At 34.6% G+C, this 26,894-nt stretch overlaps 3 protein-coding genes across 3 annotated transcripts; all 3 read left to right on the top strand.

Annotated features, from left to right (window-relative positions):
- The first annotated feature begins 39 nt into the window (after window positions 1-39).
- On the top strand, window positions 40-10,571 carry LOC127789250 (histone-lysine N-methyltransferase ATXR4). Its single transcript, XM_052318101.1, has 7 exons — window positions 40-457; window positions 2,907-2,962; window positions 3,708-3,834; window positions 6,922-6,991; window positions 7,111-7,290; window positions 8,027-8,098; window positions 9,775-10,571. The coding sequence occupies exons 1-7, from the start codon at window positions 98-100 to the stop codon at window positions 9,891-9,893; spliced, it is 984 nt and encodes a 327-aa protein (XP_052174061.1). The 5' UTR covers window positions 40-97; the 3' UTR covers window positions 9,894-10,571.
- A 1,280-nt stretch (window positions 10,572-11,851) lies between these two features.
- LOC127788956 (fatty acyl-CoA reductase 2, chloroplastic) lies at window positions 11,852-15,725 on the top strand. Its single transcript, XM_052317674.1, has 9 exons — window positions 11,852-12,590; window positions 12,711-12,814; window positions 12,925-13,124; window positions 13,249-13,349; window positions 13,676-13,886; window positions 14,156-14,317; window positions 14,406-14,487; window positions 14,722-15,119; window positions 15,294-15,725. Exons 1-9 carry the CDS (start codon window positions 12,179-12,181, stop codon window positions 15,457-15,459), a joined length of 1,836 nt encoding a protein of 611 aa, XP_052173634.1. The 5' UTR covers window positions 11,852-12,178; the 3' UTR covers window positions 15,460-15,725.
- Window positions 15,726-18,699: 2,974 nt separating this feature from the next.
- Window positions 18,700-26,419, top strand: LOC127788674 (lipid phosphate phosphatase delta). Its single transcript, XM_052317233.1, has 8 exons — window positions 18,700-19,088; window positions 19,209-19,304; window positions 19,409-19,483; window positions 19,629-19,759; window positions 20,348-20,451; window positions 20,547-20,675; window positions 23,041-23,156; window positions 25,788-26,419. The coding sequence occupies exons 1-8, from the start codon at window positions 18,927-18,929 to the stop codon at window positions 26,196-26,198; spliced, it is 1,224 nt and encodes a 407-aa protein (XP_052173193.1). The 5' UTR covers window positions 18,700-18,926; the 3' UTR covers window positions 26,199-26,419.
- Window positions 26,420-26,894: the final 475 nt, after the last annotated feature.

The raw sequence follows: 26,894 nt of genomic DNA, 5'->3' as shown, positions 1-26,894 counted from the left end.
TGTTTTAAACTTGGTCTTGAGCCCGTTTAGATTTCGCCGGCCAGTTTCCAAGGTGGAGTTGTTCGTCCTCTTTGCTTGTAAGCCCCAGAAGCGGAAGATGCTGGCGTTGGTCCGTAATGGCCGTTGGGTTTTCCATTTCAGAAACCGGCGATCGGAACCTCAGCTACTCTTCTCTTTCTACACCACCACTGCGCTGGACGAGTCCAAGCCGAGTAGACCTTCGCCGCCCCCGATCCGGGTTTTGCTTACCGGGTCAGCGGGAAGAGGAGTGTTCGCCACCCGAATGATCGGAGCCGGTGAACTCATCCACACGGCCAAACCCATCGTCTCTCACCCCTCTCTCTCCGTGACCACTGGCGTTTGCTACTCGTGCCTCCGAAAGCTCAAGAGCAATTCGACGTCTGAAGCAGCTCAAGGTGTCTTATTTTGCAGCGAAGAATGCGAACAGCAATCCAAGGTACGACGGGGTCGTCGTCATCGATGCTTTTTCTCTCTCGGTTTATTTTGTTCTTTGTACAAATGGTGCCCCTTGGCTGATACCTTTATGCAACCCTGGTCTAGCAACCAGTTTCATTGATTAATGTAACGTGTTCTTATGGTCCTTACTAATTGAATCAGTATGCCTGCTTACCAATTTCCTTGATAAATGGGGTGTATGTTGCCATTTGCAAGAAGGCTAGCTGGTTCTCTAGTGTTTAACAAACAAGCCTAGACAATGTGGAATCATCTATAGTTGGCCTGTTGAAGGCATACTTTTTCACCTGCGGAAGCTTATTCCAAGCACCACGCTTGATGAAGGATGCCGTGAGCAGCCCCTAAAGACATCTAAGAGCTGTCCTAAAACTAGTTCTAAGGCGCAAGCATAAAGCTGGGATGTCTTGGATGAAGGACCCTCCCAGGGGCTTTGTTCTGCCTAGTTTTTATGCTTTATGCATTGGGGCATTTTTTCATTCTATATAATGTCTCCCTAGGTTGCACAATAGCGGAAATGAGAAAACATCATTTTTCAAAAACAAGTAAGAAATGAAAACGAGGAAAAAGCATAAATAAAAAAAATATAGGAGTCTTTTTGTAAATATATTTTTTAATATAGAAAATTATAAAAATAGTTATTTAATCTAAAAATAAACATAAATTCCATAATACATTCAAACAAATTCTAAAAAAAATTAAAAATTTTGAGTCAGACGAATTTTTTTTTATCTCTATTCATGGACCGATATTTACCTAATATTACGAAATGGGCGAGAAAAGTTTCTGAGATTGCAAAAGTAGCCCATAAACATTTCTTAGTGTTTAGAAAATGGAAATGTTTCAAAAATGCCAAAACAGTGTTCTCGAGAAGTTTCCGTGCACCATAGATGTCTCCTAGGGCCTTTTGGTAACTGTAGTTATGTCTTCAGGTTTTATTTATGGTCTTTTCCTAGTCTTATTATTATTAATTTTTATTTTTGTTTAGTTTCCTATAATAGGTGAAGGATTTTCCTAATCCTAATAGGAATAGCATTACTAAAGCTCTATAAATACCATTTTAATCTCTATTTTTAGTAGTGAATGGAATATTTACCTACAGTTTTCTCTAAGCATGTTGTACTAGAGCTTTATGAATACCATTTTAATCACTATTTTTTTGGTAGTGAATGTTTTCTCTAGCGAGTTATACTTTCTTTGAATTTTGTGCTGCAATTCTAACCCTAAGTGTGATGCCTAGAAGTTAATTATCTGTCTCTTCCCTAATCTTCAATTTGTTAACTTACTTCCAGACCTATTTATAGCCCCTAAAATTCATCTTTTCAACCTTATTTACCTCTAAATTCCCAACAATCCATTATGTACAAAAACTCTAGTCTTCACAACAATATCCCCTATCTTTCTAACCCTAAATGAACCCCCAATCACTTGGTTTTCTTATACTACCAGATGTGTCTGTGACTTGTCCATTGGCCAACTTTTAGCAATGTTGGCTGGTCCAAGCACTGGCCCTAATTTCTCTGCAATTTTACCACCATGCAAATGGTATGATAATATGATTTGCATAAATTCTTTTGGCAATATACAAATAGTATGTTTGTCCACAATTTTTTAGGCCAGTTCTTAACTTTCTCATCAACTTTCAGGAATGCACAAGAGGTTAAAATAGTGCAGCCAAACATCCCTTCTCTCTTCAATTATTTGTATGCCATTTCATTGTAAGGGGTGCCCAATCAAATTTGGTGGGAAACTCTTTGGTATGTTTTGAGTTATAGCGGTATGATCATGTTTAGAGATGATTGGGGAATATAATTCATGTAGCTGACCCCACCTAGGGGGATTAAGGCTTGATATATTGCTGTTGGGTATCTAATCGAATTGAGGGGAAGTACTCTATTTGCAAGTCCAGAATTGACCAGAGCTGAACCATTCCATTGCTGCGCACAATTTATTTGTATATTCCTTCCTTATTTTGACTTGTTATTCTTTTGCTTCAATATGACCCTTCCTTGAGAAAAGATTGCATCAAAACTTATTCTTGAATGCATACCACTGTTGGTTCTTATGTAGTTTGTCTTTGATCTCTATTTCCCATTTCTTAGGTGAATTTTCTTGTTGGTTTTAGCAGTTTGTCAATGCTTTTTACCTACGTCTAACCTTGACTTATTTTTTTTTTTTCTAAATACCCCTGATTTGCCAAAACCATCCTTATTACTGCCCCTGAAATGCTTAGCACTTTTTAATTTAGATAATATAGTATGGTGTAGTTTCTGAATTTGAAATTCACATGGTAATGATCCAGCCAAGAACAACTTTCTTTTTTTCTTTTCTTTTTTAGAGGGTAAAAGGTATTATATTTTGGTTTAAATAAATTTCCTTGGGTTCTATATTCTAATTTCACTGATTTTGATCCTTGTACTTTTTCATGGCTTTAGGTATTCTATAAAGTTGAGAAACAAGCAGATTGGTCAGCTTTCCATGATTATTGCCGGTATGAGAGTTTGTCAAACCTTAACTTCCCATATATTTGTAAGGTTAAGAAGGATCTGTGCCATCATTGTTTCTTAATTTGTTCCTGAGATTTTTTCCTTATCATAAGTTTGATCTGGATTCTATCACTTCATGCTCAAACAATTTTGATTTCTAGACTTGTATCATAAAATTATAGTGCTAAAAAATATCAATAGCTCTGACTTGTGGATATCTTCTTTAGAGCTCTGTGCATGTCAAAGCTTGCCATTGCTTATAAATCCAGATCTGTGTTTGCTCGAAACCCAGATCTGGGGTTTCTTTGAGATCAGACAGATGGAGCCAGCTGTATACGACTGGAGATAGCCAGCATCGCATATCCTGTTCCAGTACTGTGTCATGTCATGTTGACACCACTACAATGCCTGAAAATGAGGAGTCCGTGTAACATAGATTAAAGGAACTTGAAAGTGGATTGAATGGGAGAAGTTTGTAGTTAAAGAGGTAGGAAAACAAGAAAAAACTTGGTGGGAAACTCTTAGCCATGGCATAGGTTTTAATGGGCTTATAGAAGAGATTGTTTTGGATAGGCATGATTGGCAGGCTAAAATTCATGTAACCGACCCTACCTAGTGGGATTAAGGTTTTTCTGTTGTTGTTAATACAAGACATGATTATAGTTGCAGTCCTCTATGCTGTCAGATTATTTGTACTCAAAGACAATACATATCTTACACTGAAATTTTCCAAAATGTCTGTTTCTGAAGCACTCAGGGATTGAAGTATCCACTCCTAGCCAAGAGGCTGGCTTGTATGGTTGTATCAGGGGTTGCTACTGCAGACAGTCTTGATATACTTCAACCTGCTATTTTATCTACTGAGATGATTTTACAGGTATGAGGAGGCTTACAAGCAGTTTATTTTGTGACTAGCAGATTTCAAATGGAACAGTCAGGAGTAGAAAGCAGTTAGTTTTTTCTTATTTTTATTTGCTATATCTTGCTAAAAGACACAAGGAATGACAATTTAGCCTTTTCTTGTTTTTGTGTTGCCAACTAGGAAACTATTAGTTGCTCATAACATGAGCTATTGATATATCTAGTTAGTTCCAACTTTATCTTGAACAAAAAAAGGGTGTTCTAGCGCACAAAGTTCCCTGCTTGGAGGTTTTTATTTTTATTTTTATTTTGTGTGTGTACACTGGCTGCACTCTCACCCTGCAATTAAAACACAAAACAAAACATAATAAAATTTTTATATTTTTCTTTCATTTATTTTGGTGAGAGGTTTATACTCAGTGTACGAGTGCAGTTGTAGTCCAAATTTAAATTTATATTTTCTGGATGAGTCCAGGTTGTCCACTGAGAGATTTATTTATGGCAAAAGAAAAAGAATGTCACACACACGCACACGCATTTGGACAAATTGGCAACAAGATTTTTTTATGGTTTTTTAGACAACATATATTAGGAAATAAAGCAAGACAGAAATTGAAATAAATACTGAACGTGAGAATATGAAATTGGATAGTACTTGGGTTAAAACAATTTCAGCGCCAACCCGTTGATTCCCAAATTTTAGCAGACAAGGTTAGTAATATTAATTTAATTTCAGATATGAGGGTTTGTTATTAAATGCAATTAGAGATAATGATAGTTCTAGTTTAAGCAATCCCCATACATGATATGCGGGATTCTAATTTAAGTAACTACCATAAATTCAATTACAATTAATACACAAAACAACTAAATCAATCATCCGGGTTTGGGTATGATAGTGTTTCCAGTTCTAGTAACTTCCATACATGGCATGAAAGCTCTAAGTTAGGCTTACGCTCCAATCCAAACTTAGTGATTTCTTAATAATTACTATACACCCATACTGAAATTTAAATTAATGTCACTCATTTTAAGCGCAGCTTTCTTTGGGAATCATTGGCGTTTGACACTGTCCTTGCCTTAACCCAATATTAGATTTAGCTACTCATTTCCATTTGAAAGTTAATTGACAGGAATTTAAATGACGTAATTTAAATAACAAAATTTAAATGACAGGAATTAAAATAGCAGAAACTAATCGGCCATTTAGGCGGTGGATAATTAAAAGACTAGAATTAAAATTGCAAAAATTTAAAGGCATAAATTAATCAGCTATTTAGGCTGTGAATAATAAAGTAACAATAAATGATATAAGAATGTAAAAGAAGAAAGAAAGGAAGTAAGATCACAAAAGAAAACAATAGAGAAAATAAGAGAGAACAAAAGCAATTCTCAAAAAGAGAATTCTAAGGAAACAACTAAACTTTGATTCAAGAATAATAATCACACTTACAAATGCAATCAAGTGAGCTATTTATAGCCCACAAGATGCAATACAAATCACACAATTTCAATTATTCAATTAGACATAATTATATCTAATGGGCACTCACACACTTAAAGTTAAATGGATTTTAGTTATAATACACACCTAATATTAAATGGATTTTAGCTAAAATACACACCTAATAAAGCACTCATAAAGTTAAATGGATTTTAGCTATAATACACACCTAATAGTTAAATGAATTTTAGCTAAAAAACACACATAATAAAGCACTCACAAAACAAATATTTAAAAAAATAAAAAAGAAATTTCTATAATTGGGTTTTTGATATTCATTAGGATTAAAAATAATGTTTGGGCCTTCTCCAAATAATATCTTCCATGGGTTACTCAAGTTGGGCCTTAATTCTTCATGGGTTTTAATTCTTTATGGACTATAATCCAATTTGAGTCTCCAAACCCACCTTCTTCATGTCTACAAGCAAACAATTAAGTGTTATTAAATTATATATTATGTATATATTTATATGATATATTATATGGTATATTATATACTTATATATTATATAAATGCTACATGCATGCACTCCATTGAGTATATGTATTATATTATAATATATATATTATATTTACATGTTTATTATAATATATTATATATTATATATATATATATTACACATAACTATTTAATTAAATCAATTTAAAATCAAAACGGGGGTTATAATTATAACAAAATTTTACAAAATTAACCACTAATCATACACAGCCTTACTGTTGCTTTGCAAAGAGATTGTTTCCATAGCTAATGTAAAAACATAGGGACTTAATGCGCAATCAGGTGCTCCATCTTTTTCTTGTTAAATATAGGTTTGTCTCATTCTTGTTAATATAGGTTTGTCTCATTGTTGAAAAGAAAGCAACAGAAATGGTCCCTTAAGATTGTTCAAATCCCACAATTTATTGGAAGTTGCGCTCACATAGTGTACAAACCCAATATCTACTATCTTCGAGCCCAATACACACAATTAGACAGCTTTGTGGCAACATAAGAATTAGCTACCTTGGGTTCTATCTTTTATCTGTGGTTTCAAACAGAGTTGCAATGGGTTTGTGAGAAAGTAATAGTAGCAATAATGCATGCCAATATTCAACTCTCTTGGGCACATAAGGGCATGTAAGATTATGTAATCCTAGTCAACTGTTGCCAGTCCCTGTTTGGGTTCAAGACTGAGTGATACTAGAATATAGGCATTCTCTTTTTCCCTATTTATTTTGGGGGATGCAATTTTGATTATCTGTTCTTATATTTTCTTGGACCATTTTCTTTGTAACTTATTAAAAAGATTACTATAGAGTGATCTGTGTAAGAAGCTTGCACATTATCATCCTAGCTTGTGCTGCAATATGATCATCTTGCATGAATTTTTTACTTTCACTCTGTTAACATACTAAATCTTTTTTTTATTTAATTTTATTTTCTTAAACTGTTTTTATCAGAACTATATTCAAGTTCTTCTTGGATATCTGAGACATGTTTTTGGAGGATTTTGAAATGTACAAGGAATGATGTTAGTGACAAAATACTACATCGACTTTGAATTGGATATTTTTTCATCTTTGATTTCTCATTATCAATTTATAGATTGATATTGTCAGATGGAAAAGGAGTTTCTATTGCTAAGGACTGCCTTTGAAGAAGCATATATCAGAGATGAACAACTAGCATGTATCCTTTGTGTGTGTGGGAAATATTTGTTCTTACTTCTGTCTGAAATGATTTCTTATTATCTTGTTCTATGGGAACACTAGTTAAGTTTGAATAATCACTTATCTTTGAATTACTAGTTCTCACCAAGCAATGGTACATCGGTGTGCTAGCACGAATTCGTATTAATGCATTTCGTGTAGAATTGGCTGGAGGTTCATATGAAGATCTTATTTCATCAGCGGCAGCATTAATAGAAGTGGAAGCTGCTGTTGGAAATGCTGTGTATATGCTCCCTTCATTCTATAATCATGATTGTGGTAAGCTTTATCGTGTTCTTCTGAACTTGGAGTCTCCCTGTTTGAAAAGGCCAAAATAAAATGCTTCACTTCCCTTGTGGAGTTCAAGAAACATAGCATACTTGAGGAGTTGGAAAATATGAATTGATTTACCATTCTGTGGACTTCCAATATCATGATCTTCTTGTTTTATTGGTCATTCACCAAAGGGAATCTTTGTGAGGGTCGTATTTGTGTATATCCTTCCTTTTTTAAAAAAAAAAAAAAAAAAAATTAAGGCAGAGAGACTGTTTCCACAACTTGAACTGGTGGCCTTTCTAGTCACAAAAAAGCAATCCATATTGTTGTTATCAAGGCTCACCTCTTTTTGGTCACTCACCAAAATATACAAATGTGCAATTGACATTATTCAAAGCTAAAGAAGATGAAATGGGTTAGTTTTGTGTATGTGGTCGACCCAAGTGGCTAAAGCAATTTTGGCTGGGGGTCTAAAGAGGAGTTATGCCTATAATAGTTTGTTGCTTTAGCAAAGTCAGACTTGTTTGACACATGCCCTCTTCCCCCAAAAGTATAGATAAATAATAAATAATTAACAGAGGAAAATAGACGTGTGAGCAAACTCCATCTTGAGATGGACAAGCTTTCTGTTTAGTACTGAAGGAGTATGTCTGGTATGGAGCTCTGCGCATCTTCAGAAGAACTGAATTCCAGCAACACTCACTCCACATAAGTAGCTCCTTGTAAATTTTCATTGCAGATCCAAATACACACATTTTATGGATAGAAAATACGGATGCAAGAGTGAAGGCTCTTTGTGATATTGAAGCAGGTACATTTGGTATGCCTTCTTTATTTTTATTTCTTGGTGTCTTTCTGTGCTGATTTTGGCAGTAGTCCTCAATGTAACTTAGCTGTTAGAAGGAAAGGTCGCTTTCTCATAATACAAGTAGAAGCAACCCTAAATGTCATATTTGTGGACCCCCAAAATGGATTTCTGACCTCTCTCAACTGATGTTCTTTTTAAGTTCGCAGGGTCATTGGCTTAATTAAGAGGTCATCGTACATAGTTTAATATGCTAAAAGAATGTCCATGAGAGAAGATTATAGGAAATGTGATTTTTCATTTTTTGATTTGCCAATGTCAATTGTTGTAGCTGCTAGTAGGATAGGGTGGCTGCAAATGTCAAGTTTTGTGGTTGCTAGTAGAATAGGATGTCTGGCTGCTAGTAGAATAGGGTGTGCTATGAAGCTACACTTGAATTATTGTATGAATTGAATGTTCTCCTCCTATCTGATTTCTCTCCTCTCTCGGATGGTTTTCCTCCTATCTGATTTTCTAGTATAATAGGGTGTCTGGCTGCTAGTAGATAGGGTGTGTATCTAGTTTTTTTGGGTGCTTTGGCAACTGAACTGAAAAAAACAAAAATATTCTTAATGCAACTGAACCGATTTTTACAACTACCCAATTAAACTGAGATGACCAAAAAAATCGACTTACCAAAAATAACCAAATTTATTCAAGACAATTTTTTAAAAAAATTACAAATTTAAATTATTAGAAAGCAATTTTTTTGGAGCTAAAACATCTTAACACTACAATGAAAGCTGCACTACAACAAGCTACATTTAAATAAATCCAGATTCAATGTGGAAAGTAGGGTGGCATTATTGTAAATATACTAATTAAGATGGATATTTTATAAAACTAATATAAACATTTTATGCATTTATATGATATGTATGTATTTATATAAAACAGTACAATATATATTTATACATATTATTCTAGTTATTTTGGTTTTAACAGAAATTTTATTTACAAAACTGGAACTGAATTTTTTAAAAACTGCCTTGCGTCCTATTTGTGAGCAAGATTATATAGATCATTGCATTTAGTTCAATTTTTTAAACTGAAGCACTTTTTTTTCTCTCTTCTTGATGTTGCATTGCCTAAAATGCTGCCTATATCACTTTATTTGTCTCATTTTTTGTTAGACACAATTTATGTCTAATATGCCTCATTATTAGACAATTTTCACTTGGTTATATAACATTCCTAGGTCATTCCTTTATTGTAAAGGAAGAAAATTGGTTCTTAAAGACTTTGATTGCCCTCCCATATCTTCCATGAAATGAAATTGAGTTTGTTAATTCCATTGAACAAATACAGGAAGCTATACCAGGGTTTGATGAACTAAAGATGCCCCTTTAAGAACTTGTGCAACTAATTAACCTATAAATTACTTGACAGGAGAAATTTGTTTAATTCATGTTTTGGCGGAATACCAATTTTGTCCTTATCAAAGTCATAATTATATCAAATAATCATATTTCAGTAAACTATAATGACATGATAATATCATCTTCCACAAACTTACTTTGAAATAACTCTAATTTTAACCTGTTGTTACTGTGTTAATGGTTTTATAGATGAAATAATAAGGTATCATGAATTTTTTAAATAGGCCTAGGTATTATTGTTGATTTAGTTGCTTGGCACTGCAGGTGAAGAGATGCGGATTTGTTACATTGATGCAAGCATGGATCATGATGCTCGTCAAGCTATCCTTTCTAAGGGGTTTGGATTTGAATGCCATTGTCTTAGGTGCTCATCGGGCGATTAAAGCATCCTTGCCATTATTAACATGGAAGGTCATTGGATGGTTTTCCCTGTATCAATTGGATGGGTGTTACTGAGCCATGAAATTAAGATTCAACCTTTTAGAATGCCATTTGGCATTGTTTCTGATTATTTCTTTCTATTTCTATTAGCTTTATTTTGCTGGATAGCCATATATATTTGTAAAATTTTCGCCACTGGCTAAAAAGAACCGAGCTAATGAAGAAGCTACTGCTGAGAGCTGAATGTGAACTTAGTTGATGCCTAAACTTCTGCAGGTATTTCAAGATCCAGCTAGTGAGAGTATTGGATATTCCTGTCAAAATTGAATTACATTTTGGTTTCCACTTCAATTTCCCCTCTTTGTTTTTGGAGGGCTGGTGGGTGGGTTTTTGTCTGAGGAAAAAGAAATTGCTCCCCTCCTAACCAACAATGATTTGTCTCATAAACCATGTAAATAAGTTGGTGTTCTTGAACTCTTGTGTTCTTTTTATCGTTGGAAGTGAGGGACCTCATGTTGTAAGTGGCCAAAAGATTCTTCTAGTTACTAGTTGCTTGGGTGTAATAGTGTTGGAGAGAGAGAGAGAGAGTTGTAACCTTTAGTTGATGCATAAACGTTGATGTGTTTTATGTTGTAAAGTAAGTGGTATTTCAAATGGTTTATAGTGCTTTCAATCTCACATTAGTTGGATACAAACATTTCTTCTTCGTTTTATATTTATTGTGTCTACATTAATTTATGAAAACTGTGAGAGAACTGAGTATCATGTCCAAGAAATTGAGCCAACCCAAGGCAAAATTGAGAATTCCCCCCCCCCCCCCCCCCCCCCCAAACACATTGCAACCTTTTGTTGGCTTTCTTTTTTCTTCTACAGAATTTATCTTGATCTAATTTTTACCTAAGAGGATAAGGTTTTGATCGGTTTTCATCCTTAGAGAAAGAATAGGCCTTCGATTGACCAATTCTTTTTTTATTCTCCCTTTCTCTTTATCTTTTATCTATATGAATCAATCTTTCTCACCTATTGATATCCTCTCAATGTTAGTATTGCTTGCCTATAAATGCACTTGTTGCATTTGTAACACGCGAAATCAATTAGCTATTTCGATCATCCCTGTTCTCGCTGTTCTACCACTATATTACTGGGTTCGTTTATTGTTTTTTGCTACACATTTCATCCTCAAAAATGTGAGTGCACACGAGTTTTAAAAGAATTTGTTGTATTCTTGGGAATAACCATCTTAGCCTTTGCATTGTTTTAAGGGGGTGAAAATTATCCTTAAATTGAGTGACATTTGTTATGCCTCAAGTTTTGTAACCTCTAGTTGATGCATAAAGGCTAATGTGTTTTAATGGCCTCTAATTGATGCATAAAGGCTAATGTGTTTTAATGGTTAATTAAATCTTAGTCTTCTTCATTATCAAAGGCTAATGTTAAAGCAACATGACCTTCTATATTACTAGTAACATGAGGAGCCGGATCCTCATTTTTATGATCTATGGTGCTCGCATGAACCTTCATTATACTAACAGGATTTTCCAATGATTACATTTACATTGCTAGGGGTGTTTGCATAGATATGATTCCAACCACACAAAAAGATTGTATTGCACTTGGAGGTCAATTATCTTAAAGGCAGGTAAATATTGACTTTCAATAAAATGAAAAAAAAGTGTAAAAAAACTGTACCTAATGAAAGTAGATGCCTAGGCTAAGATGTTGTAAACAAACTAAGGTCATTTGATAAATGGACTACACATTCAAAACACATTCACAGAGTCTGTTGCTTTATTGCCATTTCAAACATCAATATCTTCTTTATGAATCCTATACATCAGGAGTCTAATCTTTTTCTCTATGAGTGATGCCAGTGTGACACTTGGAAATAGGGGGGGGGGGGGGGGGGGGGGGTTGGCTCTCTTTACACTTTTGGTGTTGTACATGTGTGATTGAGCCAAGGGAAATGCAAATCCCTCCAACTTAGCCGTTTGTTGAGAAGTGTTAGGGGGAGGCAAAAAGAGAGCCATTTCGTAATTCTCCTAACTCCCATCTTCTCTTCCCTTAAAACCTCAACCCACCCCTTATTCTATTCTCACCCCTGCATCTCTAAAACCAAATCAAAACCAACCTCATGTCTTATACCCCTTTTCTTTGTTAAGTTAATTTTCTTTCTTTCGCCTAGGAAGTGGTTACTGGTTAGTTTGGGTTTCAGCACACCTATCCTCTCACCTTCCAAACTTTAGTCTGCCTCCATTTTTCCCTTCACTCCTCACCTCTCTTGGGAAGTATGGAGGCTTTCTCTCTGACTTCCTTCTCCGCGGCACCAAAGAAACTTGTGCGATTGCATGATAAGCGTGAGTGGTGCTGCTTGTTAAAGAGCAAGAGGAGTGTCGTGCATTGCCAAAGCAGTGGAAACTCCATCAAATCTAGTGGGTTGTCTTCAGTTTTGACAGAAAGAGAAGCATTGGTGGGCAATGAACGTGGCACGGCTTTAATGGATGCAGCAGGAAGCATAGTCTTATCACCAAACGGGACGCACCAGCAGCCAGCTGAGAGTACTACAGTGAAGGATTTGGTGCCTTATGGTGGACCTGCCACATCCCTGGTGGAGATGCAACAAGGAATTGGAATTGGAATTGTTGAATATCTTAGAGGGAAAAGTTTCTTCATTACTGGTGCAACTGGGTTTTTGGCAAAAGGTAAACTTTCAGCCTTCTCTTCTATTGTGGCGTGATTTTAATCCTCTTCTGTTCTATTTCTCTTTATTAGTGGAATCAATCCAAGTTTTTTCCCTCTGATTTTGGGTTGTAAATATTCAGTTCTTATAGAAAAGATACTGAGGACGGTGCCCGATGTTGGCAAGATCTTTCTCTTGATCAAGGCAGAAAGCAAAGAAGCTGCCATGCAAAGACTAGAAAATGAAGTATACTTCTTTTCATGATAACATGCCTTAAGTTTCTCAAATTTTATCCTTGTCTGGAGGGATCCATATCTCATTTGATATATACATATATATATATGCTTGTGTTACAGATCATAAATGCTGAACTCTTCAAGTGTCTCCAAGAAACTTATGGCAAATCCTACCAAGCTTTCATGTCAAACAAGCTGGTTCCTGTGTTGGGAAATGTTTGTGAATCTAATCTCGGCTTAGATGAACCTGTAATCGATCTGATCACGAAAGAGGTTGACATAATTGTAAATTCTGCTGCTAATACGACTTTTGATGAAAGGTTATGTTGTGCAACTTGAATATTTTTAAGTTTTCCAATTGTTATTGTAAATTGCGATTAGTAGGTACTATGTGCAAATACATTTGCAAATGCCAATAATTTGGTTTTTCATTAAAAGTTGCAGGTATGATGTTGCTCTTGACATAAACACGGGAGGCCCTAGTCGTCTTATCAGCCTTGCCAAGAAGTGCCAGAAACTTAAGGTCTTCCTGCATGTATCTACAGGTGAGTAATCCAAATCAAGTATAGAAAAATCCTACTGTATTTCCAGCCTACCTAAAAAAAGAAGTTTGAATAATACCAAGATAACTTTGTAGTGGCTCAGACGTCGCATTTATTGGATCCAGTGGTGTCAAATTCTTTTCCTTTGCAACTGCTAACGAAATTGACTGCAATCTATGATACTGATTCTGAAATGACTATCTTCACAATGAATGAAGGGCTATATATATGGGCCAAAAAAGGCCATGATAGTTTGTAACATTTTATGCTCGTTGATTAGTTTTAAGTACTTCCAAATAGAATGCCTTCAACTCATTGGCATACTGCAGCTTATGTTAATGGACAAAGACAAGGAAGAATCATGGAAAAGCCATTCTGTAAAGGCGATACCATTGCAAGGGAGAGTGTCATATTTGAAACCCCAAACAGCTCCCTCCCTACTCTGAGGGTTGAAGATGAGCTGAAGCTGGTTTTAGATTCGAAGGGAAGTATTGACGACAATGAAATGGCTCAAAAAATGAAAGAATTGGGTTTGGAAAGGTAACTGTTTCTTTCCTTTTCTTTTCCCCCCTTTTCCAGTAACTCTTTCTAGATATCTTAATTAACTAATCTTTTATTTTTCTGTGAAGATGAGTATGAACACAATGTTGGAACCTTCAAATGTTTAGAAGATGTAGTTAAAAGACAGAATTCCATCAACAACTTTTGTGTTTCTATATGTCCTCAAAAAGGCACACCAAACTTTTATCATATTGGGAGTGAAACAGGTTCACAACTTGTATTGATGAGCATTTTAATTCAACCTGCAGGGCACAGAAACATGGGTGGCAAGATACCTACGTGTTCACTAAGGCCATGGGAGAAATGTTAATCAACAGTATGAGAGGAGAAATACCAGTGGTCATAATTCGGCCTAGTGTTATCGAGAGCACTTGTAGAGAACCTTTCCCTGGGTGGATGGAAGGAAACAGGTAAATATGTTCTATGAAATGACTATCGCCAACCAAATCCTATCAATTCTTTGAGTTATAATCGTATCATCTCTCTCTTTTCCTCTAGGATGATGGATCCAATTATTCTGCACTATGGGAAAGGGCAGCTCACTGGCTTTCTGGTTGACCCAAATGGGGTTCTTGATGTAGTAAGCAGAATATATTCTGTTGATATTTTCATGGTCACTAAACAGTTCTAGCTAATAAAACACCACCACAGGCTCAGTTAATTTACCAATTTTTTATTTCAAGTTCATGAAGAGCCTAAGCTATCCTTAGTTTTGTGGCATTTGATAGGAGACAGTGACAATCAAGACAAGTATATATATATATCTAATAATTAAGCTTCCCTTGGTCTCTAAATCGACACAATTTTCTTGCAGGTCCCAGCAGATATGGTTGCCAGTGCAACTTTGGCAGCAATCGCGAAGCATGGAGCAGCTGGAAAATCAGAAAGTAACGTGTACCAGATTGCTTCATCAGTTGTAAACCCCTTAGTTTTCGAAGACCTTGCCAGTTTGCTCTACCAACATTTCAATTCCTTGCCATGCATCGACTCAAAGGGAAGGCCGGTTCATGTTCCAGTAATGCAGCTCTTCAGCTCTATGGAAGATTTCTCCTCTCACCTCTGGAGAGACTCGATTCAACGAAGTGGCCTAACTGCTGTGCCCACTCCCAAAGGGAAGTTGTCACAGAAGCTCGAAAACATTTGCAGGAAATCAGTGGAGCAAGCAAAGTACTTGGCTAAAATATATCAGCCCTACGCCTTTTATGCTGGAAGGTAAGCAAAAAACACCCAGAAAACCAAAACCCACTCCCTTGTCAACTGCATCCATACATCAGAATGCTCGGCTTGTTGAATTTCCATTCTTTTTAGCAAAATTGCTTTGCGTTGAAGCAAAACTTTAAGAGAATTCAATTCATGCTTCTTCTTCTTCTTCTTCTTCTTCTTCAGGTTTGATAACAGCAACACCAAGAGCTTGATGGAATGCATGTCTGAGGAAGAAAGGAAAGAGTTTGGATTTGATGTGGGTAGCATAGATTGGAAAGATTACATCTTAAATGTCCACATACCTGGCCTAAGGAGGCATGTGATGAAGGGCAGAGGGATGCGTCCCTGATGAATAATAGAATGGAACTGACTTGTGGTGCCTGCAACAAAATGTAATAAATAGAAAGACTGAGACTGATTAATTAGTTAAATGTTGTTTTCTTCTTTCTTTTCCCTAATAAGTTGGGGAAGGTAGCCTCTATCTTCTATTTTGAAGAATATTTATTATATTATATGATTACTAGAGTAGAAACATAAGTATGGATCAAAGTTACTGTATGTTTCCTTCCTAAAACTCTTGTTAGATCTATACAAGTTATCAATACTAGTCTCAGTGCTTGCATCTTGGATCTATAATTCAAGCTTGTAATTATCAATTCTTTTAATTTTAAAGGAAAATAAGTGTTCTCTTAATTTATATATATATATATATATGGAGATTCTCATTTTATTAATAAGATCATACAAATTGACAACACACATTATATATATATATGTTTGTATTTGTAATTGAATATCTGTACATGATTTTGTATATTGATTTGAAATGTGGTATTACATGAATATAGAATCCTAATATTTAATTTTTATTTTTTGTGATTGAATATTTATTTCGTGATGCTCCTTGGCTTTTCCAATTTCAAATACATATAAAATTCAAGATTTTGAATTCTTCTTTTGATATTTTTTTCCTGGATTTTTCTTCCATTAGATTTATGGTCCTTTTTAATTTTTTTTTTTTTTTTTGTGAACCTTTTGCCTTGTTTGTTGGGCTCTCGTTAAATTTCTTAACTTGTTTTTTTTGGGGATTTTGTGCTCGAGGTTTTATGGAACAGTTGTATATATAATACCTAAAATTTTAATTTGTTGTATTCATTTTTATTAATTCATCTATTATCCTTTCTAGTTTCTAGTAAAACTCAAACATGACTTAGGGTGCGTTTGATAGAGGTGGAAAATAAAGATGGAATTCTAATTTCATGAAATTTCAATTCTCATCCCAATCCCTAGAAATTCCAATTCCTTGATTTCAAGGAAAATTTACACTTTTTGAATTAAGATGGAATTCGAATTTCATGAAATTGAAAAACTGTTTGATAGAATTTTCTGAAATTTAGATGGAATTCGAATTCCACCCTCATTTTCCACGCCTATCAAACGCACCCTAAATTTTTTTTCCCCTATCTATCAATCTTTCCAATAGTCTCATTGGAATTGAGAAAATTTAAGACTATTGAAAATTTTATAGTTGGAATTTTCTCTTCCTTTCTTGTTGTTTATCTTATTTCACATGATTTTTTTTTTCTAAGTGTATATTTAAGGTGATTATTTTCTAAGTATGCAGTGATGGATGCATTTGCTTTTTCACTCATAATCTACATTTTGTTATGTTTTAATTATAAATTGTCATTACTAAAAATTATAATTACCTGGTATTATGCATAACTAATATCTCGTTAATGAGAATACTACTATGCTTGCATGTGACATGGGGACACAAGTCATGTGATGTATTCATCACTTAAAAAATGGAGAATTGCTATTTATTTAAATTGGGAATGAAATTTAGGTGGCACATTTTCGTTGGATAATGAAAATGAAAATGTGCATAATAAATATTGACACTTGTACCTTTTTATTATTGTCTAATGAAAATGTATCACTTGACTCTAGATAAATAACATTATTTTAAAAAACACTAGCATTTTCTTCTCAACCCCATGTTTCATCTGTGACATTGTGGGTTTTAGAGTAATGTGGTTTGGGAAAACACTCGTCTTGTTCCATTGTTTACGAAACTTAATTAATATGGGTGAAATATATAATAAGTCGGTTATATTTTGGACTTTTTGCCGAGCTATAATGTGTCAATACCATAGGCCTATTATTGTGGACTTTTGCCTTGTTTCATTGAACAGTTACTTTTGTTATTAACAATAACACTGCCACAATTCAAATGGTGGAAGGCTCCAATTATAAGACCTGGAATGAGGATATTGAATTTGCAATGGCTGTAGCTTATTTGGATGTGGCTTTAATTCGTGATAAAAGCCATCTTTGTAGACAAAAATGCTTCTACTAACTGGGCTCAATTGTAGATGTTTTTTAATTTTTAATAAATTAGAGTCTTGTAAGATAAATGTGCTGAGTCTATATTATTTGTTATTTTGGACCAAATCACTTATTTTAAGTGGATACGAGACTTGTAATAATATATGTTTAAAGCTTATATTAGATCTTAATAGGTGATATGATATAATTGTTATATAATAGGATATGTTTCGTTAATTTCTGTAATGTCTCTTGAGTTTTACCTATTGAAAACTGTCATTACGTAGTGATTTAAGAACAAAAAATATTAATATAGATAATTTTTTAGAGATTTATAAATTACTCTCATCTTATTATGATCATAGCTCAAATATGTACAAATTCAATAGTTCATATTTATTGTCCCTCTTTCCTATCTCATTAGTTGTCTTCTTAATAAAAATAAATTACATCATCAAATTAATACATATTACTAAATTATTAATGACAAAAAAATATTAAACTTTTTATTATTCCAAACAATGATTAATACACATCATGGCAAAAAATGTTAAAGAATGATGTGTATTAGTTATTGTTTGGGATAATAATTAAATTACTAATTTTATGTCATTATGTGTATTAATTACTATTAGTTATTGTTTGATGATGTGTATTAATTTGGTGACATGATTTTTTTTTTATTGAAGAGACAGTTAAAGAAACAACAAATCTAGATTCCAAATTCAAAGTTTTGACAGTGTTCTATATTTATATATGATTTTGTATATTGATTCAACAAATTTAAAAGGGAAAAATTAAAAAAAAATGTGAAAAGCGTAATTACTAATCTCAGTTAATTTCTAAACTCCAACAAATTTTAATAAAAAATGCTATTGATACACTCATTTTATATATCTTAGACTATATAAAGGGATATTATGATAAAAAAGCCCCTCATGAGGCGCATAGAGACACATGAGGCACATGTAAGGCGCAGGGTATTTTGGTCATAATACCCTCTTATGTAGTCCAAGATTTACAAAATGAGTATAAATCTAGCATGATTCAATTTTAATTTATCTCTAAAGAAGTGTAAAAACTAATAAGTCCATAACATAAGTGAAATCTAATTCAATAATTGTATTTTTAATTAAATTTTCTTAGTAAATATGTTTTGATTGAATTTTCAAAGGAAGAATTAGTAAGAAAAAACTGCTTAGGTCCTATGATGGACCACTCTGTGAATCTGTGGTCGTGATGGCTTTAGTCTTGAGTCTTGACAGCTCAAGTCCAGCCAAATCCATGGTGAATAAAATTCAAAAAACCTCAAAAATATCACAATAAACGAATCAAGGGTTGAAGAAATGGGAACCATCCGCCATTCTTCTGGTTCCCCGTCAAAGCCCATGTGAGTCCAACCGAGGATTTTCAATCCGTTTACTTTTTCGGCGTTTTGGGTTTCCCTCTTTGAACGGAGGGGCAAGATAAACAGGAGGGGAGGGAATGGGAACTGTACCCGGCTGGCAACTGACATTCTTGTGTGGAATTTTTTCATGGATTGTGGTTTCTTCAATACTTGATGTCACCCAGAAGCTTAGATCCCTAACCCAACCTTGGGTGTCTCGCCACGTCGCCTCTGACACTCCAATCATCCTCCAGATCCAGGTCTGATCAATCGATCTTCTGTCTTCAAATACATATTTATATTTCCTTTGGCCCCCCATGTCCTAAATTTTGATTTTGTTTTTGATTTCTTAATTCTGAGTTTCTTTTGGGGTTTTGCAGAGTTACCATCATGGGTGGTTGGATGCTTTGTTCTCAGGGCTGTCTTGCGTTGTTTCTGTGCCTTTCTACACGGCCTTTCTTCCCTTGCTCTTCTGGGTATGCCATTTCGCTTCCCCTTCTGTCTCACGGTGCCCAGTCACGCTCATGTTAATTATTCATGTGGAATTTATTTTGTGCTTCTTGTTGGCAATTTATTGTAGAGTGGGCATGGCAAATTGGCCAGGCAGATGACCCTTCTGATGGCTTTTTGTGATTATTTGGGAAACTGTATAAAGGTAGTCCTTCTAAATTAGAAATGATCATTCATTTGTGGATAGTCCGGTGGTCTTTATTTTATTTATTTACTTGATGTTGGATAGATAGAGAGGGCTGAGTTTGCACCCAAGCTTAACCCTGAATGATGTGTTTTTCTGTGAATAGGATGTGATATCAGCTCCTAGACCCAGCTGTCCACCTGTTAGGAGAGTGACTGCGACCAAAGATGAGAAAGAGAATGCAATGGAATATGGATTGCCTTCTTCTCACACTCTCAACACAGTTTGCTTGTCTGGGTATTGAGATTTCTCCTTCATCTTGTTCTCTATTTTCTTTTTATCTCTTGGGTGGAGATTGGGTGAGGACAACTATAGACAGTTTTTTTCTTCTTTTTTTTTTTTAAGGGGTGTGTGTGTTATTTTAGGTGCATTTTAGGCCGAAGAAATGTAGGCTTTTTTTCCTTCTCAAGGGAAACCCTAAAAGGAACAAGCTACTAGGGTGTCTAAGTGGCGTAGGTTTTTCATGAACATTGTATTTATCTGATATAATGTGGAAAAAGGCTTTGTATGACATAAGATGTGAGCTTCATTAGAACATATGTTATGTAGAGAAGCCAAGTTTCTAGCAATGAATTCCTGAGGCAATTAACAAAAACTATGCATGAGCAGTATTTATTCTCTGGTAGTTATGAATTTCTTTATGTATAGTTGATATAACTTGTACTCATTACATAAGTACACTTACACAGAATATGCTTTCATATAATTGCTGTGGCATGTACTCGTTAGTCTGCTCACTTCATTCTAGCAACTGCTTCACCTTCTGCCTCAGCCTTCGATTACAATGTAAAACTAACCATTGGACTCTTCTTGCATGCGATCCAGCTACCTTTTCCACTACGTCATGTCCTGTACTCAAAATACAGATGCCTTGACCCAGGTTGTGGGACTGGCCATGGTCTGCTTGCTTGTCAGCCTCATTGGCTTTGGTAAGTTATGGTTTCTCCCATGTTCTTGGCTGCTTTTAAGACTAGTTCACTTTTTTGTTTCTGTAATCTGAACTGAAATTTAATTCTGTTGCTAGGAAGGATTTACCTTGGCATGCACAGTTTGGTTGACATCGTAGGTGGTCTTGTGTTTGGTTTAGCCATTCTGGCATTTTGGCTTACAGTTAACGAATACATTGACAGTTTCATTGTTTCAGGCCAAAATGGTACGTATCATTCTACTGAGCACAACACTATCCCATTGCATTAGAAAAATCTGAAAATGTTGGCAACAATTTTCCTTTGTTTGATTGTATTGTATCTCAAAACATAATGTTTAAAGGCTTCTCCCCCTTTCAAAAAATGTAAGATATATTGAAGGTGGAAAATGGTCTTGAGGAGCCAAAATGACCAGTTCGAAGAACATCCTAGATGAGGTAGGAGGTTATCCGAATTGCTCCAACTTTACAAGCATGCAGACTTAATCTGACTAAGGCTGTAGTCCCCTGCTTCCAAATCGAAAGAAGAACATTGGATTAGGTGAGGCCAACTCAATAGCTGAGAAGACTTTTTAAACGGGCTTATTGTTTAACTGGCACCACAAGCTTCAAAGTTTGTTCTATCTTAGAATTGGGATGAAAATACAATATTTAAGTGGTAGCATGGGAGATATGTGCATCCAATGTGGAGATGCTTTCAAAGTAAGAAACACGACACCTACATTTTGATCAGAACAAGAGTTCTCTATTGGAGCAGAGAATGGTCAAAAGGGGTAATTTGGCTGACTAGAGAGCAGTGTTCTAAAAATCGCTCTAGGCGGACGCCTAGGCGCTAGGCGGCCACTGGCCGCACCGAGTATGCCTTAGTTGAGCCTCCTAGGCGTCGGCTTGATTAATCGGCCCACGTGGCCGGCACCGTATGGGCCGCCCAAGTTTTTGCTTTATATATCAGCCGATTTTAGGGTATTTTATTTCTTAATCTCGTCTCTCAGCCTCTTCCCCTCTCACCCCAAGGCTGTCGCTGCCTCAATGCTGTTGCCTCAACGCCTTCGGCTCGCCGATACTCACCACCATCGCTGCCTCCAGTTCCATCATCGCCATCAAGCTTCATCAACACTGCCTCTATGCCATTCGTGTCCTCCTCGTTGCCTGAACGTCGTCGCCGCGTCCTCGCTGTCAAGCTCCATCTCTGCCGCCAGCGAGCTCCATCTCCTTCGTAACCTCTCTCTCTCTTCTCTCTCTTGAGTCTCTGGTTATTGGTTTCTCTTTCTCTCCGTTACATTATTTCTGTTTTTTATTTTTTATTTTATTTTATTTTTTTGTTCTATTTATATATTAGATATATATTTAGTTTTAATTATTATTAATTATATATAATATATGTCTTTTTACATGATGAAGAAGATTGAAAACAAAAAATTATATGAGGGTATTGGTTATTTTGCAGAAAATAATTTCTGTTTTCATTATATCATAAAACAAAAGTTATTTTGCTATTTTATTGTTTTAATTTGATTATTCTGCAGTTATGGCATGATATGTTATTGTTATTTTGAATATTAAGTAAGGTTATTGGTTATATATATATATATAGGTTTCTATTGCAAGTTTCTCCAATTAAAAAAAAATCAATTTTTTCTTGGCTCCGCCTAGGTGCCCGACTAGCGCCTAGCGCCTTTTAGAATACTGCTAGAGAGTCCTGGATAATTTTTGTGGAAGGCGTCATAATGGGGCGCTTGAAAGTAAACGAAGAGAATCATGAATACTGAACAGGCTTTGAAGAAATAGTAGATGTCAAACCAGCTTTTACCAAATGGAATTACTAACAATGATTCACTTTTTGCATGTCCTCTAAATTTGAGAAAGCTCCTGAAATGACAACATAAAAGAACAGCTTTGCACAAGAAAGAAAGAAAATAGAAAGCAAGGGTTTGACCATGTGAACGGTGGAAGTTCTAGGCAGGATTCTCATTACCTCTGGTTTCTCTCTTCTTTTTCTCTGTTGTCAATTGATGTTTGAAGAGGGACCTCATTCCATGATTTATCAAAAACAAATGGTTGCCTCAAAACTAGAAAATAAAGATTTTAAGGTAAAGGTAGCCAAAGACTATGAGCTAAATAACTATACTATCGTAATTAGCTGGCATAATGAATCAATGTGATCCAAGTCATCTGGAGTTTCACATGTTGAAAGGTTGCTTCTTTCTAGCTGGAAGATCACGGGTTTGAGTTGTCCGGAACATCTTTGGGGGAAAAAAAGGGGGAAGTGCGGATAACCCTTGTGCTAAGTACTGAAGGGACCCAACTTTGAGTGAATCTTCTTAGAAATGCTTTCGTTTGAATCATCTTACAAATGCTCACTATGGGCTCGTAAAATATAGAATAAGAATACTAAAGACTGGAAGCTTTAGCATATGCCATCTGGTGAAATTTGGTTGACATTTGAAATTCTAGAAGTTATGCAGCAAAAAGAAAGAAAGAAATGATAGGATTTTGAAAATCAAAATTTTCAAAATCAAAGCGGATGCTGGTGTGGACTTGGTGATGTTGCGGCTTTCTTTGTTCTGTACATTAACACTTGTTTCTGCTGCAGTTACATCGTTTTGGGCTGCCCTTAGCTTACTGCTGCTGTTTGCCTACCCAACACCTGAGTTTCCAACTCCAAGCTTTGAGTATCACACAGCTTTTGATGGTGTTGCATTGGGAATTGTAAGCAACACAATCCACTCTTTCTCTGTTTGATACTTTGTATTGCTTTGTTTCATTTAAGAATCTCTTTTCCTTTTCACCCAAGCACTTATAGGTTATTATGGTAGGAGAAGGCAACTGAAAAGTTGTGTGTGGTAGATACGAAAAATGATAACTCTGGTCATTATTTTACAGAAAACTATCAAAGATAGTAAAAGTCATAACATAATTTATTATTTTTGCAAGTACAATTGATTGTTAATGACATCATGTGCTATTCATGGCGGATCCTGAAAATTAGTTCAATGGGGGCAAAAGTGTATTGATAATTTTTTTTTATGTAAATAGATAAAAAAAAACAATACATATCTATAATATTCTTCTACGAGATCTCGTGTTTTGGGAACAAAATAAATTAGAAAACAAAAGAAATAATACTATTCCCTATTTTTCCAATCTAACAATAATTTTACTAACGCAAAACCCAAATCTTATGCCTTTAAACCACTCGGCCAACCTACCACCATTGATGAAAGAACCAGATAATATATTTAATAGATCACATTACTAATTAATAAGTTACCATTAATTAATGTTTATTTTTCAGTAGGGGTGGCTGACCCCTGTTGGCCCTTGGTACCACCAGTCATGTACAAAACCACCCAACACATTATACAATTTTAATAATATTTTTCAGTCTACATGCATTGGGGGTGCGGTGGGGGGCTTTTGTTGAAATCCAAACATCTGTTTGGTGGTTGGAACTTGGAACCAAGCTCAGGTGGGTTGGTATAGAACTTCACCATTGCTTTGCAGTTGCTACATGACTGCAAATCAACCAATTACACAGTATTTGCAAGTTTTGTGAAATAATAAGCTAAGATATGAAAGAGTACAATTAGGCCTTGTTTTCTATTAGATGATAAGATATGTGCATAAGATGATAAGTCAGATACAAAGGAACTCAGGTCGCATTGTTTGGGAGATAAATTTCAGGTTGTCATAATGTCATCAAATCTCAAACTTTTGAAAACCTTGGAAATCCCTGGCTCTTCTCATTAGCAGTTGATTGTTTCTACCTTCAAAACCCTAGTTTCAGGTTGTTATCAAATCTCAAAACTTGTGATAGCCTTGGAAATCCCTGGCTTTTCTGACTAGCGTCGCATGTTTCCACCTTGGAACTGTTATCAACTTAAACTCTGACCATGCGAAAGCATGTTCTCTTCCCGTGGGATTTGGCAGACATGAAGGTGAATTGCATTCCAAGATTTTACTAAGATATTGGGATTATTAAGTGTGTCTGCACCAGATGCACCTTATTATCAGCTGTCTTGGATGGTTGGATGCTCTATATTTTAAGATTCTAAAATTGCAATAAATGCAAGCTTCTGCATGATATTTCTATACTTGCCGTCAAAGACATTACTTCAAATTTTGAGAATATAACAGGCAATTTTGTAATACCACGTTATAAACTCTTCCTTGCTGAGATATTGGTAAGTTGGGTTGCAAGACAACAGTTTTTACTTCAATGCCGTGTTGAGTTCCTTGAAGTTTGAGGTGTACCTTGAAATTGTAATTAGAGCACACAACATATAGAGATCATTCTTAATAATGTTGACAAAGCATGGTTGTTGAAATTGCTTACTGAACCCTGTTGATGGACATAATTCAGCTAGTAATAGTCTAGTATACTAGGGAACGGTGAAGTTGTTGTAGAGTGTTTGTGTATGGTCAAGATTTCTATTCATATTTGAACTTTGAAGAGAGTAGGGTAATATCTTACACAAAAAATTTAATAAAAAAAATAAATGACAATAAATGCATGCAAATAAAACTAACTTATAGACGGAAAAGGTTAATAGAAACCACCCTTTCTTTTGTATTTATTCTAAAACTAAGGCTGCGTTTTTTGTTGTTGTTTTCAAGGTATTTTAAGTTTTTAATTTTTTAAAACAATGAAAATGTGTTTACTTTGTCATTTTTAAAAATAAGAAAAAAATTTGTAAAAAAACTCAAAACAACAAAATATTAACCTAAACAATCTTTAAATTCAAAACATAAAAAACACAATCCATTTTTCATGTTTTGGCTCTAAAAGAGAAAAGGAAAAAAAAAAAAAAAAGAAGGAAATTTTATATTTAAATTTTAAAAATAAAATTATATATTTATTTAAAATTTAAAAAATATAGTATATTTATATTATAATTAAAAATATAAGATAACATATAATATATTATTAAGTATATTACACATATTATGTATAATAATATTTAATATAAATTATCACTAGTCAATAATTTATTAATCAAATTTATCATTTTATTTTAATAGTAAAATTTTATTAAATAAAGTTAATTTTATCATTTAATAATAAAATTTATTGAATAAAATATCATAAAATATATTTTTTTTAAATTCTAAAATAAACGCGTTTTTTAATTTTTTGTTTTAAGAAACATTTTTTTAAAATGACAAAAAAGAACATATTTTTAATTTTTTAGAAATAGATTATAAAAATAAAAAATTGAAAATAAATTTAAATTTTAAAATTGAAAATAAAAAACTCATAGAGAACGCAGCTTATAACTTTTTGATAAAATTTTTGTTGGTTATAGATTTTTGTCAATAACTGTAATGAATGTTGTACAGGTAACCGGCATCCAGCAAACTTTTGATCAGTTTCACCATGACAATGTTCCGCGCATCTTCACCCCTCAACTCACAACCCTGGCCTTTGTGGGAAGAATACTGGTGGGTCTTCCCACTATACTACTAGTGAAGTTTTGTAGCAAGGCCCTTGCAAAATGGAGTCTTCCTATTGTAGCAAACACCTTGGGAGTCCCAATAAAATCAACGAGCTACATCCCGACATTAAGTGCTTCGAATGCAGGTAAAAGGTCAGATGAGACTAAGCAACCGAGCTATCTGCAGAAACTGTTCTTCTTCTCTGGCCAGGCCTCATTTGACGTTGATACCGGCATTAGGCTTCTCCAGTATGCTGGCCTAGCATGGTCTGTGGTAGATCTTGTTCCATCTCTGTTTCATCGCCTGAGCTTGTGATGCTCTGTTAGTATATTCTGATTAAGTGCTCTCTCTGTATTATTTTTCTTTTCTTCTTTTTGGGTTTTTGGCTGCCTTTAGTAGATGTCCAGGGAAACATATTAAGAAGTTGGTTTTGTAGGCATATGTATTGTTTCTGAATCAAACAAATAGTATACAGAAATTGCGTAAATTGATCATGATCTAGTGAATTTCTGTGAAGCCAAGGTTTCACAAATACAGCATTGCTTTGTGAAATTTGACAAGATTATTTGTTCATCCATTTGGTTCCCCTCATCATCCAAAACTGGACAAGAAGCAGCTTCTTTCCTACCAGTATGGTCACTGAGGTTGAAGAGCAACTATAATACAGTATTGCTTTCACTGGAATTACTATAAATTGCTCCTGTTGTTTATATATTATCATAACTATATCATATATATATATAAATAAATAATAAACTCTACAGTTGACATTTATCTGTAAGTGTCTTTTATTTAATGTCTTTTTCAAAATATATCCAAATAAAATATTTCAAATTTCAAATGATAGGATCAAATAAGCCTATTCTTAGAAGCCATTTCCCATTTGGGCTCCTTTCATTTCCACTTCTAGAACAACATTGTTCATTTGGGATACTCCTTCGAGTAATACAATCTGAGTATGTTTGATAATATTGTGTTTTATTAAGGTATAATTATTGTTATTTTCAAACA

Source organism: Diospyros lotus, chromosome 13, assembly GCF_014633365.1.
Source record: "Diospyros lotus cultivar Yz01 chromosome 13, ASM1463336v1, whole genome shotgun sequence".
Lineage (NCBI taxonomy): Eukaryota > Viridiplantae > Streptophyta > Magnoliopsida > Ericales > Ebenaceae > Diospyros > Diospyros lotus.
This window is presented reverse-complemented; position numbering and strand designations above follow the sequence as displayed.

What these genes read in the sequence shown, in the direction of transcription:
- LOC127789250 (XM_052318101.1), top strand. Translation starts at nt 98, where the DNA reads ATGCTGGCGTTGGTCCGTAATGGCCGTTGGGTTTTCCATTTCAGAAAC. An exon ending in GCTTTCCATGATTATTGCCG is followed by an intron (nt 2,963 to 3,707) that starts GTATGAGAGTTT and finishes CTGTTTCTGAAG; the next exon opens with CACTCAGGGATTGAAGTATC. An exon ending in CAGAGATGAACAACTAGCAT is followed by an intron (nt 6,992 to 7,110) that starts GTATCCTTTGTG and finishes TTGAATTACTAG; the next exon opens with TTCTCACCAAGCAATGGTAC.
- LOC127788956 (XM_052317674.1), top strand. Translation starts at nt 12,179, where the DNA reads ATGGAGGCTTTCTCTCTGACTTCCTTCTCCGCGGCACCAAAGAAACTT. An exon ending in TGCAAAGACTAGAAAATGAA is followed by an intron (nt 12,815 to 12,924) that starts GTATACTTCTTT and finishes CTTGTGTTACAG; the next exon opens with ATCATAAATGCTGAACTCTT. An exon ending in CAAATGGGGTTCTTGATGTA is followed by an intron (nt 14,488 to 14,721) that starts GTAAGCAGAATA and finishes ATTTTCTTGCAG; the next exon opens with GTCCCAGCAGATATGGTTGC.
- LOC127788674 (XM_052317233.1), top strand. Translation starts at nt 18,927, where the DNA reads ATGGGAACTGTACCCGGCTGGCAACTGACATTCTTGTGTGGAATTTTT. An exon ending in CAATCATCCTCCAGATCCAG is followed by an intron (nt 19,089 to 19,208) that starts GTCTGATCAATC and finishes GGGGTTTTGCAG; the next exon opens with AGTTACCATCATGGGTGGTT. An exon ending in CATTGTTTCAGGCCAAAATG is followed by an intron (nt 20,676 to 23,040) that starts GTACGTATCATT and finishes TTTCTGCTGCAG; the next exon opens with TTACATCGTTTTGGGCTGCC.